The sequence below is a fragment of the Trachemys scripta genome, chromosome 1 (assembly GCF_013100865.1).
Source record: "Trachemys scripta elegans isolate TJP31775 chromosome 1, CAS_Tse_1.0, whole genome shotgun sequence".
Classification (NCBI taxonomy): domain Eukaryota; kingdom Metazoa; phylum Chordata; order Testudines; family Emydidae; genus Trachemys; species Trachemys scripta.
Window position 1 is genome coordinate 202,462,085 of NC_048298.1, and position 15,335 is coordinate 202,477,419.

General features: G+C 40.9%; 1 protein-coding gene across 15 annotated transcripts in view; it reads left to right on the top strand.

The window, feature by feature from the left end:
* The window catches only part of DMD (dystrophin), a 1,855,422-nt gene that overhangs the window by 1,804,243 nt on the left and 35,844 nt on the right, over positions 1-15,335 (top strand). For 13 of the 15 annotated variants that reach the window (XM_034754682.1, XM_034754655.1, XM_034754674.1 and 10 more), the window contains 4 exons: positions 1,418-1,584; positions 3,860-3,971; positions 6,853-6,989; positions 7,746-7,784. In XM_034754682.1, the coding sequence (XP_034610573.1) occupies positions 1,418-1,584; positions 3,860-3,971; positions 6,853-6,989; positions 7,746-7,784 (455 nt within the window). The remainder of the gene's footprint in view (positions 1-1,417; positions 1,585-3,859; positions 3,972-6,852; positions 6,990-7,745; positions 7,785-15,335) is intronic. The other 2 variants (XM_034754648.1, XM_034754757.1) reach the window with 1 other exon arrangement.

Here is a 15,335-nt window from a genome sequence, read left to right on the forward strand (position 1 = left end):
CAGGACTCCAGCACCCTGTCTTGCTGAGCCAGACACTCCCGTCTGGCTCCAGACACAGACCCAGGGTCTGAATCACTTGTTCCAAAGTTGCAAGTTTACCTGAAAACAGTTCACAGTAGTGTGCTTGTCTTTAGCACTCAGATGCCCAACTCCCAATGGGGTCTAAACCCAGATAAATCCATTTTACCCTGCATAAAGCTTATGCAGGGCAAACTCATAAATTGTTCGCCCGCTATAACACTGATAGAGAGATATGCACAGTTGTTTGCTCCCCCAGGTATTAATATATACTCTGAGTAAATTACTAAATAAAAAGTGATTTTATTAAATACAGAAAATAGGATTTAAGTGGTTCCAAGTAGTAACAGACAGAACAAAGTAAGTCACCAAGCAAAATAAAATAAAATGTGCAAATCTATGTCTAATCAAACTAAATACAGATAATCTCACCCTCAAAGATGCTTCAGTAAGTTTTTCTCAGACTGGACACCTTCCAAGCCTGGGCACAATTCTTTCCCCTGGTACAGCTCTTGTTCCACCTCAGGTGATAGCTAGGGGATTCTTCATGATGGCTCCTGACCCCTCTTGTTCTCTTCCACCCCTTTATATATCTTTTGCATAAGGCGGGAACCCTTTGTCCCTCCGGGTTTCCACCCCCCCTCACTGGAAAAGAACCAGGTTAAAGATGGATTCCAGTTCAGGTGACATGATCACATGTCACTGCAAGACTTCATTACTCACTTGCCAGCACACACATATACAGGAAGACTCACAGGTAAATACAGCCATCTGCAGACAATGGGAGTCAAGATTCCAAACCATCCTTAATGGCCCACACTTTACATAATTACAATAGGCCCTCAGAATTATGTTTTATATTTCTAGTTTTAGATACAAGAGTGGTACATTTCTACAAATAGATGATCACACTCAGTAGATTATGAGCTTTGTAATGATACCTTACAAGAGACCCTTTGCATGAAGCATATCCCAGTTACATTATATTCACTTATATTTTTATAAAACCATATAGACTGCACAACGTCACAAGAGGAACAGATGGAAGAATGAGTGGAGCTCAGAGAATCCTCTATATAGCCAGTAAAGGAGACGAGAGGAGCAGGATGAGAGCACAGAGATGTCAATGGGTTGGAGCTCATAAATGTGCCACAGAAAAGTTAGAGATGTTAAAGGGAATGAAGTGGAGTTCAGAATGAGGGAACGCATTATTCAGGAAACTGAGCAGTGCCTCTTGAGAAGGTCGTGGAAGTGGCATTTAGGGTTGGTGCATGAGAGAGTTGACCAGGATTGAAGGCTCAGTGACAAGGTAAGGGTGAGGAGGCTGGTGGGTTGGACAGGCAATCATCGGGATGCTGTTCTTTGCTGAGTCTTTGTCTTTATTCATCCTCTCTCACAGGCCAATAACAAGCCAGAAATTGAAGCAGCCCTGTTCTTGGATTGGATGAGGCTGGAACCACAGTCCATGGTATGGCTGCCAGTGTTGCACAGGGTGGCTGCTGCTGAAACTGCCAAACACCAAGCTAAGTGTAACATCTGTAAGGAGTGTCCCATTATTGGATTCAGGTACAAAATAATACCTCTTCTGCTACAGTACTTTCAGCCGCTTAGCATACTAAGATCTCTCTCTCTTACCCAGGAGAGAATGTTTCTGTTTTTATTCCTTTGATTTAGCAAATATAAAAAATAAACAAACAAGCAAGTACTGCTATCCTACAGGGAGAACTATATCCATGAATTGAGCACAACAGTCTTGAGTGGGGAGGGAGATAATTCAAATCAAATGCTTCTTTTCCTGTCAGTCCTCTCCTTCCCTACCAAAGGATTGGTGGATTGTCCTAGTAACTATAGAATTTACTTTATATTCCATCTATTCTGTAAACATGATTATGTTTTCTGGATTGGATCCTAATGAATTGCTTTCCATGATGATATAAAAGCATGCAAATGAACAGAAAAAATCACAGAAGCACAAAAATCCAGGGCTATTTATATATTTTTCAGCGAAAGAGAGTTTAATTGGTGGACTATTTAACCTAGTGTGCTAGAAATTCCATTATATTATGATCATTGCTTTCGACAGAATCTACTTGGCCTATCTTCTGGTAAACATCTCTTATTTAACAATAATCAGAAGTTCTTGATTCTGAAATGTTGCTGATGGATTTAAATATCTGGATGAACCCTGTGGTTACTATAGCAATGAATAAATCATTGTAAAATGGCTATGTATTGGTATGCCTGTTCAGAATCCACTTAACAGCTAAGTAAATACTCGCTTTCAATTATACTTAGACTTGTTTTATCACTTTGTTTCCTAATAGCTGCTTTGTATGGTTTGTGTGCTTTTTATTCATCATGGTCTTTTTACCATTGATATTTATACTTCTGTGTATCGTGCTGTTTACAAAGAGCTTTTTATAATGCTGTTTCTAAAGCCCAGATATTCAACAGAGGGCAGCCAGCATTCAGATAAAGATGTCATCATTTTGCCCTACATTTGAGGGTTTGAATGATGGCTTTAGGTGGAGATGCTGTGGAAAAGTGTCTTGCTTCCTTCTCACTTTTCCCCCTGATAGCTGGAGGAGGTGCTTTTTTAAATATTAAACAATCCCTGGGTTTTGGTCATTGTATCAGTTCCCTTGCTATCTGAATTAATCTCCTTGTGCCTTTTCTCCCAATGCATATTTCAACTTGGGGATGGTAAACATTATTGAAGGAGGCGATGGGATTGCGAGTAGGTTACTCCATCTAGAAAGTTTTCTATACTTTGCTATTTCCAAATGCAATATAAGAAAATGCCTATTTACTTACTTTGTCTCCATAATTATTCAAACAAAGTTAAAGGGAGCTATTGTTGTGAGCCAGGGCTGTCAGGGGAGTGGATAGCCTTCTGGTTAAGGCACTGGACTGGGACCGAGCAGATCTTGGCTACGTATGTGCATAAAATCTAATCTAATTTTACCTATCTAGTATATCTCTTAAGTATTTCCAGGGCATCTATTACTGTGGTATGTAAATTATGCTTAGATAGTGTGTGTGCCTCAGTTTTCACATCTTCAAAATACACATTGTGTTGGAAGGCATTTAGAGAGTTAATAACTGTGAGACTGACTACACCTAGAAAGAGTGCTGTTAACTCTCTCACTTGAAATTATTACTAATGAACCTCTTAAAACAACACCGACTCTGTGTTCCTGGCTCCTTCCCACACTGCAACATAACAGATCTAATAAGTGCTGAGGCTAAATGGATGTTTGTAAATGTGCATTGAGATCCTTTAATTTCGGGGCTTTTCATATATGCAAGCTATTATAATAAAGAAACTAGACAGAACTCAAACATATTGCTATTTAATGTGCAGAACACAACAGAGTTTCCTGGGGTTATTTGAGGGGCATTTTTAGTTGAAATTATTTGGTTAGGAGGTGTGATGACAGGAAGGGTAAGAGGGATAAAAAGAACTGACATTAATTTCAGCTCATCAGAAATGTGCGGGTACATTTTGTATATATATATTTTAATGACATTGGTTCGGTTTTCCTTTGGCATATGTGCTTTCCCGGTATTGCCCTGTAATTACTATAACTTTTGTGATTCTATTTTTTTTGCAAATGTATAAGTAATTTTATAATCACCTTGCTTCAAATTGCTCTATATTGGCCCTATATGGCAAACAAACATTTTATTATGCTTACTGTACAGTGCATTGTGTACAGCCAAGGCTATCTTGGAGGGGGAAAGGAGCTATTGGCAAAGGAAACTTCTTTACAAATTGAAACAAAATTCAGTTATGATAGGCTATGAAGTTCTAACGGCAATTTTTTCCTCCCTCCATCAGGTACAGAAGCTTAAAGCACTTTAACTATGACATCTGCCAAAGCTGTTTCTTTTCTGGCCGAGTGGCAAAAGGCCATAAAATGCACTATCCAATGGTGGAGTACTGCACACCGGTAGGTATCTGCCTCAGTGACCCTTAATGTTGATTATTATGTAGAAGTAAAAAGCTTCAGTTGCTATGTGCAAGCTAACAGAGCATTTGTGTAGGATTTTTTTTCCTGTAATTAAGTCACCTTTTCTACACCCCAGTCTTTAGAGCCTAGCATTTTGAAATGCACAGTGAGGAATAACAGTAATGGTTTGAAGTAACTGGGAGTTAAGGTTTACTGCCTTTCATTGTTTATACAACGCTATATCAAAATCATTCATTATATGCTAATGGGTTCTGTGCTCAGTGTTAAATAATTGATTTTATGTATTCTACAGTAAGGCTAGGATTCTTGAAAAATCTATTTGTATCTTATGGGAGGGAGAAAAAATCAACTCACAATATATCAATGAGGGCCCTTCCAAGTTAGCACCTCCATTCTTTTTTCCAGTGTACTTTAAGTGCATAATAAGCTCTGTACTGAAAGATCAGTCACTAATAGAATTAGTTTAATGTGATAGCTGTTTTGACAGATTGTGGATATTTTCGTTTGGTCATGACTGTCTCTTCAGCTGCAAAATTATTCTCAGCATACTAGTGGTGGTGTTTTGTTGTAAGATGATGTAGTGATATGTAAAGATCTAGGAGATACTTAAAAATAATGAACTGGATTTTCACAACTGGAGACCAAGATCCAGATTTTCCAGTGAAATGCCTCTGCTTTGTGCTTCACCACTCGTGTTATCTGGCCCTAAACCCTGTTTAACTGGTCCAGGGAGGATTATTCATGTAAGCATGATTCTCCCATGGCATAGAGCAGACAAGGCAGCTCTTTACCTTCCCCTGTAAGAGGAAAATGCGGAAGAGGTAAGATCATCCTGTACCACACCACTTCTCAAGTATATTTTTGGCTCCATGTGTCCATTGTAGCTGTGTGTATATTAGAGCGCTCTTACGTGGTGCAGAAGGACTGCCCCTGTACTGAGCTTTAAGCCACTTTTGCAGACCCAGCAACCTGCATTTTGTGCAGTTTTGATGCACTCCACAGTCTGGCTTCCAGTTCACAATATGGTTTAGTGATCACAAGATCTTATATTTTTGTCTGCTGGTCAAATGTAAATGTTTAAAATAAAACATACAAACATTTTTAGTTTCCCAGTGGGTATCTAATTTGTATGCAGACTAAGGGACATGTGCAAGGTAGAATAAGGGTTGTAAGCTTGTCTCAATGAATGGGGAGTTAAAAAAGCAGAGAGGAAAATATATACCCCTAAGATGTTATAATGAGGCAAGAATAAAGTTTCTGTCCATTTTTATGACATATTTTCATTACAGCATTATTTGTTTTTGACTTCAACCATTATTTTCTTTGATATGCATACTACTTTCTAAAACATGCAGTTCACTGTGTATTGGAGGGTATGGCACTGCCTGGTGTGAATCTCTGCAAGTGTACAATACATTTGCTTCTGCCAGCTTTTCACCAAAACTCTCCATACGCTTTATCCTTTCCTGCCCTTTCCTCATTGACTGAGATTACTGGAAATGATGATGTGTTGTACTGTTGCTCATTTCAGAGGGAAAGTCTAGAACAGCACAGACAAATCTGAACCGACTATTCTACTGTAAGCATTGCTAGAGCACACTAAACTTCAGATCATTAGAGCACATTTGTTCATTCCTCACAACTGTAGTTGGGGTCAGGAATCTCACTGAGTTGATTATTGTTTCTTCTTGCCACCTTTATTCTCCTAGCAAATGAAGCAAAGACTTCATGAAAAAATGTATTCAGTACACAGAATAACACCTCTGCTACCACCATTTTTATCTGAATGATGGGTTTTGACAACAGAGCTCTAACTAATGAGAATTTCTGTCCCTCAAATGGTTGGAGGTAAATGAAACAATAAGAATGAGAATTTCCCATTCACAATGTTCACTCCTTTGAGTCTATTATAGGACCCAGTGCACTTTTCCATAGAGATATAAGAAATTCAAATTAGTAACAGGCAAAATAATGAAAAACAGAAAACTGAGAGTGCATGCAGATTGCTGAGCTCAGTCTTAAGAACCCATTTCACAGATGGTAAAAATCTTCTTTAGTTCTGAGCTCCAGCAATCCATACTAATTAGTTGTGCATAGCTGAACCAGCAGTGAGCTGAATTAGGAGAGGATTAAACTGGAAAAAATTTGAGCATGTAGTGCCAAAAGTCTCTGAGCTATTTTTTTAACTGAAAAATAACCCTAAGTACTGTATGACTGAACAAAACATCCACTGAGTCCTCAGTGTCCAGAACGTAATGATTTGAAAATGAACAAAAAGAATTGCAGTGGCCCCCTCTGAAAGATTTTAAACACCAAAGTATTTGCTGTCTCAGCCCAAGACAAAGCCATCAACCTTATAGACAATTTAATTGTCAGTTGGCCAAGAATGCCTTCTTTCATGTAAGCTTCCAAAATACCTGAATGTGTCCAACTAACAGTGGATTGTGTGGTGGATTTTCCACATATCAAACAAGAAACTTGAGGATCTGTGATTTTTAGTCCTGTTCAAGAAGAATTTGAGAACTCGTACCAGATCCAAAGAACACAACAGCTTCTCCTTACCTGAAGAGGGTTGAGTCAGAATAAAGGCAAGGCAATTTCGGGAAGTCGTGGCCAGCACATCCCTCGCCCGAGCCGCTTCCAACAGCCCCCATTGGCCTGGGACGGCAAACCGTGGCCAGTGGGAGCTGCGATCGGCCAAACCTGCCGACGCAGCAGGTAAACAAACTGGCCCGGCCCGCCAGCGTGCTTACCCTGGCGAGCCGCATGCCAGAGGTTGCCAACCCCTGATCTAGCAGAAGAAAAGATGATCAAGGACAATAATAATTAGAGGATGATTTCATTGTGGTGTTGCTTTCAGACAACTTCAGGAGAAGATGTCCGCGACTTTGCCAAGGTACTGAAAAACAAATTCCGAACAAAACGGTATTTTGCAAAGCACCCAAGAATGGGCTATCTGCCTGTGCAAACTGTCTTGGAGGGAGACAACATGGAAACGTGAGTAGTTGGCTCTAAAGCAAATAAGTAGTATATCATTTGATATGCTCCTCGAGCTCCCCAGTTGGCACCAACTCCCTTCACTTCCTTAATGCCTAAAGCCTCTTTTTATTTTTTTCATTTTTGTTTACTATGTCTGAAAGGAAAACACAAGCTGACATTTCAATTGCCATTTCCTTCATCTTTTTTCACCTATCTTTACAATAATTTAAACTTCAGTTAGCAAAAGAAACTGCATTGATTTTCTTGAAAGGCCTTAAAATGGATAAGGTAATTTGGAAACTAGCGATCTTAGCATTGCATTTTGACTTTCTTCCAAAAGGCGGTATCTCTTTAGTGAGGGTTTTTTTGTTTTTGTTTTTAATTTGATTGCCACAGCCTAGCTTGCTCTTTTCGCTACCCGTGTTTGTGGTCACACAAAATGACTTGAACTCATTATATTTACAAACAAACAAAACCAGTGATGATGCTCATTGATCAATGACTGGCCTTACCTTCTTTTAACTTTACAACAAGTTTATAATAATTAGTTGTTTAATGGCAGTTGCACAACAGCTTGTTATCTCTCTTTTTCTTTTAATTAATATTTTGATTTTATTTCCCACCTTTTGGTTAGATGCTTTTCATGGTCATTCATGTTGGTCTGTTGGATTTTCTGTTTTTCAGTTGTTGTGGTTTTTTTAATCTTTCTGTAATTATTTTGCTGCTGAGTTTTTCTGCCTCTCTCTCTTCACCTCCTCATTTTTTGTCTTGCAGTCCTGTTACTCTGATCAACTTCTGGCCAGTAGATTCTGCGTGAGTACTTTTGCTGAAGTGTGCTGCTGCAGCTGCGTTCCCTCACTTTTTTTGTTTTGTTTTTATTTAGTTTTTACATATGTTCATTTCCTTCTTTGTTTATTTTTTTTCTTGATAGCCTTTCTGAAAGAATAATTTTTATTCCAGATCAGTAGAATGGGATAACACCAGGGTTTCCCAGGCATCGTGAAATGTATTCTCTCTCTGGAGGGTGTATTCTCATCTGATTATTAGGGATTTTGGTGCACAGTCCTACTAATGCTTATGAGAGTGTGTTATTTCTGAATAAGAGCAGACTCCTTGATTGTAAACTAAATGTATTTCAGATTATATACACTGAACTTTGTTTTTTCAAAAATTTCAGAGATGACAGTGGTCTTACAGTTAAGGCCATAATTTAAAGTTTTACTTACTCTCATGCATACATACACAATCCCTCCCCACCCCATCCCCATGATAATCAACAATTCATTGGATATTTTATTACAGTCTTTTTTGTTTTAGAAGGTATTCTGAGGAGACATTGAGATAGGGCATTGAGTCTTGGAGTTCTAAAAATACTGTGGAAAGTTTTTTATACTTTTCAGAAACAAAACCAATAAGATTTCTCAACTGTAAATTGGATTTTCATACATGCACCATCTCTGAACATGCTTTGTCTTATTGTAGTAGTAGCAGCATCAGCATAAACTAGAGATTTATAATGATCTCTGTGGCATTTGCTACCACATTATAGTGCTAATTTTAGACTAGGTAAGTTAAGATTACTTTTAATTCTTAATTCACTCACAGGTGAATATTAGTGAAGAGAGAACCATAAAATAGTAGGAAAGAAAACTTTACTATTGTTAGCATATATGTTTTGAAATGTGTGACCAACATTTCACTTACAATGAACTATTGTTAGAATAAGCAACACCAAAATATATACATTGGAATATTGATTTATAATTTTCACACACAGCATAGATTGTTGTGAAGACAGATGGAGCACTCTTTCTCTAGTAGGCTTATTTTTAAGATGCCAAGAAATTTGCATGCTATTGCAAATTGCATGTGGTTAACACTCCACTTAGTAAGAATATCAACAAAGCTTGGAACTAAAGTGTAGTAGAGGGCTTTGGAGTTACGGTGCATTGTGTTTGTAAAATGGTTTCTCCTATAAATGCACTCATTGGTAATTTAAGCACACTGTCGATCGAAATATATGGATCCAGATTACTGACTCTTTAAAACACAATTAGATCTCTTAAAAGAAAAAGTTTAAAAATAAAAAACTCATAAAATAAAAGCTTGAGTGATACAGAATGTTGTTGCTGTCTCTAACATAATATCACAGATAAGTTTGTATAACATTTGTTTTTAAGGCATGGTGCCCACAGATCACTTATACTAATAACTTTGTGACATGCTACACTAAGAGCTTTATACCAAGGGTAGGAAATTTGGTTATTGGATCAAAGAGTTTAACTTACACATGATACATCAGAAACCACTATAGAGATGGCTAAATAGGTTTAAGGAGTTAAATTCTTCCAAATTTCCATATTTCACCCATTTTAGCAATGGAACCCTTCATCACAATAATACAGATCATAACTCTGAAAGCATCTAACTATCTGACCACATTCTGATTATCGGACAACTTTCTCCTAGGCCTAGAGCCCTGGTTCTGGGTCTTCAGTACCAGTTTTCTATCGGTCTCCAAAGTACTCTGGCCTAAAAGTGAATCATCTAGGAATACTATTACAGCACTGAGAATATGCCGATTAGGTGGACACTGATATTTGGGGCTGGCAGTGTTTATAAAAATATGATAAAGTGTGGTGCTTCTTAGCACTGGTTCAGACTGCTTATGAGTGGGGTGGATATTTTGCAGATAATCTCTAGTTGCCAAGCATTACAGAGGCAACTCATACATTCTATAATGGAATTATGATTTCTGTTGTCATCACTTGGTAGTACTGAACTGGGAATCTGTCACTAAAACACTTTAATGATTCCTTCATAGAATCATAGAATCATAGAATATCAGAGTTGGAAGGGACCTCAAGAGGTCATCTAGTCCAACCCCCTGCTCAAAGCAGGACCAATTCCCAGCTAAATCATCCCAGCCAGGGCTTTGTCAAGCCGGGCCTTAAAAACCTCCAAGGAAGGAGACTCCACCACCTCCCTAGGTAACGCATTCCAGTGTTTCACCACCCTCCTAGTGAAATAGTTTTTCCTGATATCCAACCTGGACCTCCCCCACTGCAACTTGAGACCATTGCTCCTTGTTCTGTCATCTGCCACCACTGAGAACAGCCGAGCTCCATCCTCTTTGGAACCCCCCTTCAGGTAGTTGAAGGCTGCTATCAAATCCCCCCTCATTCTTCTCTTCTGGAGACTAAACAATCCCAGTTCCCTCAGCCTCTCCTCATAAGTCATGTGCTCCAGACCCCTAATCATTTTTGTTGCCCTCCGCTGGACTCTTTCCAATTTTTCCACATCCTTCTTGTAGTGTGGGGCCCAAAACTGGACACAGTATTCCAGATGAGGCCTCACCAATGTCGAATAAAGGGGAACGATCACGTTCCTCGATCTGCTGGCAATGCCCCTACTTATACAGCCCAAAATGCCGTTAGCCTTCTTGGCAACAAGAGCACACTGTTGACTCATATCCAGCTTCTCGTCCACTGTGACCCCTAGGTCCTTTTCAGCAGAACTGCTACCTAGCCATTCGGTCCCTAGTCTGTAGCAGTGCATGGGATTCTTCCGTCCTAAGTGCAGGACTCTGCACTTGTCCTTGTTGAACCTCATCAGGTTTTTTTCTGCCCAATCCTCTAATTTGTCTAGGTCCCTCTGTATCCGATCCCTACCCTCTAGTGTATCTACCACGCCTCCTAGTTTAGTGTCATCTGCAAACTTGCTGAGAGTGCAGTCCACACCATCCTCCAGATCATTAATAAAGATATTAAACAAAACCGGCCCCAGGACCGACCCTTGGGGCACTCCACTTGAAACCGGCTGCCAACTAGACATGGAGCCATTGATCACTACCCGTTGAGCCCGACGATCTAGCCAGCTTTCTATCCACCTTACAGTCCATTCATCCAGCCCATACTTCTTTAACTTGGTGGCAAGAATACTGTGGGAGACAGTATCAAAAGCTTTGCTAAAGTCAAGAAATAACACATCCACTGCTTTCCCCTCATCCACAGAGCCAGTTATCTCATCATAGAAGGCAATTAGGTTAGTCAGGCACGACTTCCCCTTCGTGAATCCATGCTGACTGTTCCTGATCACTTTCCTCTCCTCTAAATGTTTCATAATTGATTCCTTGAGGACCTGCTCCATAATTTTTCCAGGGACTGAGGTGAGGCTGACTGGCCTGTAGTTCCCCGGATCCTCCTTCTTCCCTTTTTTAAAGATGGGCACTACATTAGCCTTTTTCCAGTCATCTGGGACCTCCCCCGATCGCCATGAGTTTTCAAAAATAATGGCTAATGGCTCTGCAATCTCACCCGCCAACTCCTTTAGCACCCTCGGATGCAGCGCATCCGGCCCCATGGACTTGTGCACGTCCAGTTTTTCTAAATAGTCCCGAACCACTTCTTTCTCCACAGAGGGCTGGTCACCTTCTCCCCATGCTGTACTGCCCAGTGCAGCAATCTGGGAGCTGACCTTGTGCGTGAAGACAGAGGCAAAAAAATCATTGAGTACATTAGCTTTTTCCACATCGTCGGTCACTAGGTTGCCTCCCTCATTCAGTAAGGGGCCCACACTTTCCTTGATTTTCTTCTTGTTGCTAACATACCTGAAGAAACCCTTCTTGTTACTCTTAACATCTCTTGCTAACTGCAACTCCAAGTGTGATTTGGCCTTCCTGGTTTCACTCCTGCACGCCTGAGCAATATTTTTATACTCCTCCCTGGTCATTTGTCCAATCTTCCACTTCTTATAAGCCTCTTTTTTGCATTTAAGATCAGCAAGGATTTCACTGTTTAGCCAAGCTGGTCGCCTGCCATATTTACTATTCTTTCTACACATCGGGATGGTTTGTTCCTGCAACCTCAATAAGGATTCTTTAAAATACAGCCAGCTCTCCTGGACCCCTTTGCCCTTCATGTTATTCTCCCAGGGGATCCTGCCCATCTGTTCCCTGAGGGAGTCAAAGTCTGCTTTTCTGAAGTCCAGGGTCCATATTCTGCTGCTCTCCTTTCTTCCTTGTGTCAGGATCCTGAACTCGACCATCTCATGGTCACTGCCTCCCAGGTTCCCATCCACTTTTGCTTCCCCTACTAGTTCTTCCCTGTTTGTGAGCAGCAGGTCAAGAAAAGCTTTGCCCCTAGTTGGTTCCTCCAGCACTTGCACCAGGAAATTGTCCCCTACGCTTTCCAAAAATTTCCTGGATTGCCTGTGCACCGCTGTATTGCTCTCCCAGCAGATATCAGGGTGATTAAAGTCTCCCATGAGAACCAGGGCCTGTGATCTAGCAACTTCTGCTAGTTGCCAGAAGAAAGCCTCGTCCACCTCATCCCCCTGGTCTGGTGGTCTATAGCAGACTCCAACCACGACATCACCCTTGTTGCTCACACTTCTCAACTTTATCCAGAGACACTCAGGTTTTTCTGCAGTATCATACCGGAGCTCTGAGCAGTCATACTCCTCTCTTACATACAACGCAACTCCCCCACCTTTTCTGCCCTGCCTGTCCTTCCTGAACAGTTTATATCCATCCATGACAGTACTCCAGTCATGTGAGTTATCCCACCAAGTTTCTGTTATTCCAATCACATCATAGTTCCCTGACTGTGCCAGGACTTCCAGTTCTCCCTGCTTGTTTCCCAGGCTTCTTGCATTTGTGTATAGGCACTTAAGATAACTCAATGATCGTCCCTCTTTCTCAGCATGAGACAGGAGTCCTCCCCTCTTGCGCTCTCCTGCTTGTGCTTCCTCCCAGGATCCCATTTCCCCACTTACCTCAGGGCTTTGGTCTCCTTCCCCCGGTGAACCTAGTTTAAAGCCCTCCTCACTAGGTTAGCCAGCCTGCTGGCGAAGATGCTCTTCCCTTTCTTCGTTAGGTGGAGCCCGTCTCTGCCTAGCACTCCTTCTTCTTGGAACACCATCCCATGGTCGAAGAATCCAAAGCCTTCTCTCCGACACCACCTGCGTAGCCATTCGTTGACTTCCACGATTCGACGGTCTCTACCCCGGCCTTTTCCTTGCACAGGGAGGATGGACGAGAACACCACTTGCGCCTCAAACTCCTTTATCCTTCTTCCCAGAGCCACGTAGTCTGCAGTGATCCGCTCAAGGTCATTCTTGGCAGTATCATTGGTGCCCACGTGGAGAAGCAGGAAGGGGTAGCGATCCGAGGGCTTGATGAGTCTCGGCAGTCTCTCCGTCACATCGTGTATCCTAGCTCCTGGCAAGCAGCAGACCTCTCGGTTTTCCCGGTCAGGGCGGCAGATAGATGACTCAGTCCCCCTGAGGAGGGAGTCCCCGACCACCACCACCCTCCTCCTCCTCTTGGGAGTGGTGGTCGTGGAACCCCCATCCCTAGGACAGTGCATCTTTTGCCTTCCAATCGGTGGAGTCTCCTTCTGCTCCCTTCCCTCAGATGGGCCATCTAGTCCACTCTCCGCATTAGCACCTGTAGAGAGAACATGGAAACGATTGCTCACCTGTATCTCCATTGCTGGTGCATGGACGCTCCTCTTTCTCCTTCTGGAGGTCACATGCTGCCAAACCTCCTCACAATCCTTCTGTCCCTGCTGCGCCTGCTCTGAATCTTCAGAACATTGTGGCCGTAGAAGCATCTCCTGATGTCTGTCCAGGAAATCTTCATTTTCCCTTATGCAACGCAGAGTCGATACTTGTTTCTCCAGCCCTCGAACCTTCTCCTCCAATATGGAGACCAGCTTGCACTTTGTACAGACAAAGTCGCTTCTGTCCTGCGGAAGAAAGACAAACTGTCAAGAAACCTTGACCTGAGGAGCTGAATAGTTAATTTCAAAACACATTGCTATGTATCATTACCCAAGAGGGTAAAGGCATTATAACACAATGTCTTAGCTACTCAACTCGTACTTGGCTTTAGTAGAAGACTCAGGATTATTACTGCAGACACCGCTCTGAAAAATTTATCAATGATGTTTTCTTAAAAAATGTTTGCCTCTGTTAAATATTTGCCATGTCCTTTAGCCTTACTACCAGTTCATTCATTTGCTATTCAAACTGACTATGTATGTCTTGATTACTTCTGAACCAAAGATGATAAATTTCTATGCAGCTGCTAAATCTAACTTACTCATGGACTCATTCAGGTGTCTTCTGCCTGTAGTTGGCATGTCCACATAGCCAGTTTTAACAAGTTGTCCAATACTGTGTTGCCTTTAAACAAAATTGCAATGTTCTCTTAAAATAATAATAATAGGAAGGAAGGAATTGAGGCTGGGTTGGGTTGTTTTGGTAATACTGCACACACAAAACAAAGCCCTATTTCAGGAGTTTCCAGAGAAATCTTTAAAACATTTTGAGGAGTGGAATGGAGCTGGTAGCAGAACCTAGTTTATGAAGGAAAAAATGGTCAGAAACAGTGGCTTTGTGATGCATTAAATCTTTTTGAGGGGGGAGGTTGCTTAAAATGAGAAATAATAGCATTTTGGACTATGCCAGTTATTTTTTTTATTTATTTTGCGAAATTATTTTGACATTCTATTTCCCCCTCTTGTAATAGTAAAATATATATTTCAGATTTATGCTCAAGTTTCAATGTCATTATCCCAAGGTATGTTAGTTCAAGATGCTCAGGAAGCAATCCCTGCTCTCCTTTAAAGATGCAATTTAATTTCTGATGATGGGGCATCAGAAGATGCAGTCAGGCTCTGAATGTCAAAAATATAGAAATTGGGAGATATCAGCTAAATAGCAAAATCTTAGTTATTATTAATAATAAATGCCTACTAGCACAGATTTTGAAAGTGCCCTGATCTACACTCTTCTGAGTTACCTCCAGTTTTAAAGTAGTTCCATGCAAATTAGGATATCTTCCATGAATATCTTAGGGAGGTAGTATTGAATACTTCAATGTAGTACATTGAATATTTATCCACTGATTTGCGTATGGTGATGTCTAAAAGCATGGTGCATAAATGTGGGCTTGGCAATGCCAAACCTTGTCTCAGAAAAATGTGATTCATGATAATTGACCTATAGTATCTCATAGAAAAAGCTTTACCAATCTGTGAGAAAAAGCATTAACAATGTCTTCTAAATACACCTCTACCCCGATATAACGCGACCCGATATAACACAAATTCGGATATAACACGGTAAAGCAGTGCTCCAGGGGGGCGGAGCTGTGGATCAAAGCAAGTTGAATATAACGCGGTTTCAACTATAACGCGGTAAGATTTTTTGGCTCCCGAGGAAGCGTTATATCACGGTAGAGGTGTATGCAATATATAGCTCTGTGAATTCAGAAGAAGCCTATTTTTCTAAAGCACTTTGCAAACTGCTTTAAAAACTGGAAGATGATCAGAAATGTATAATCATCCTATAGTAAAT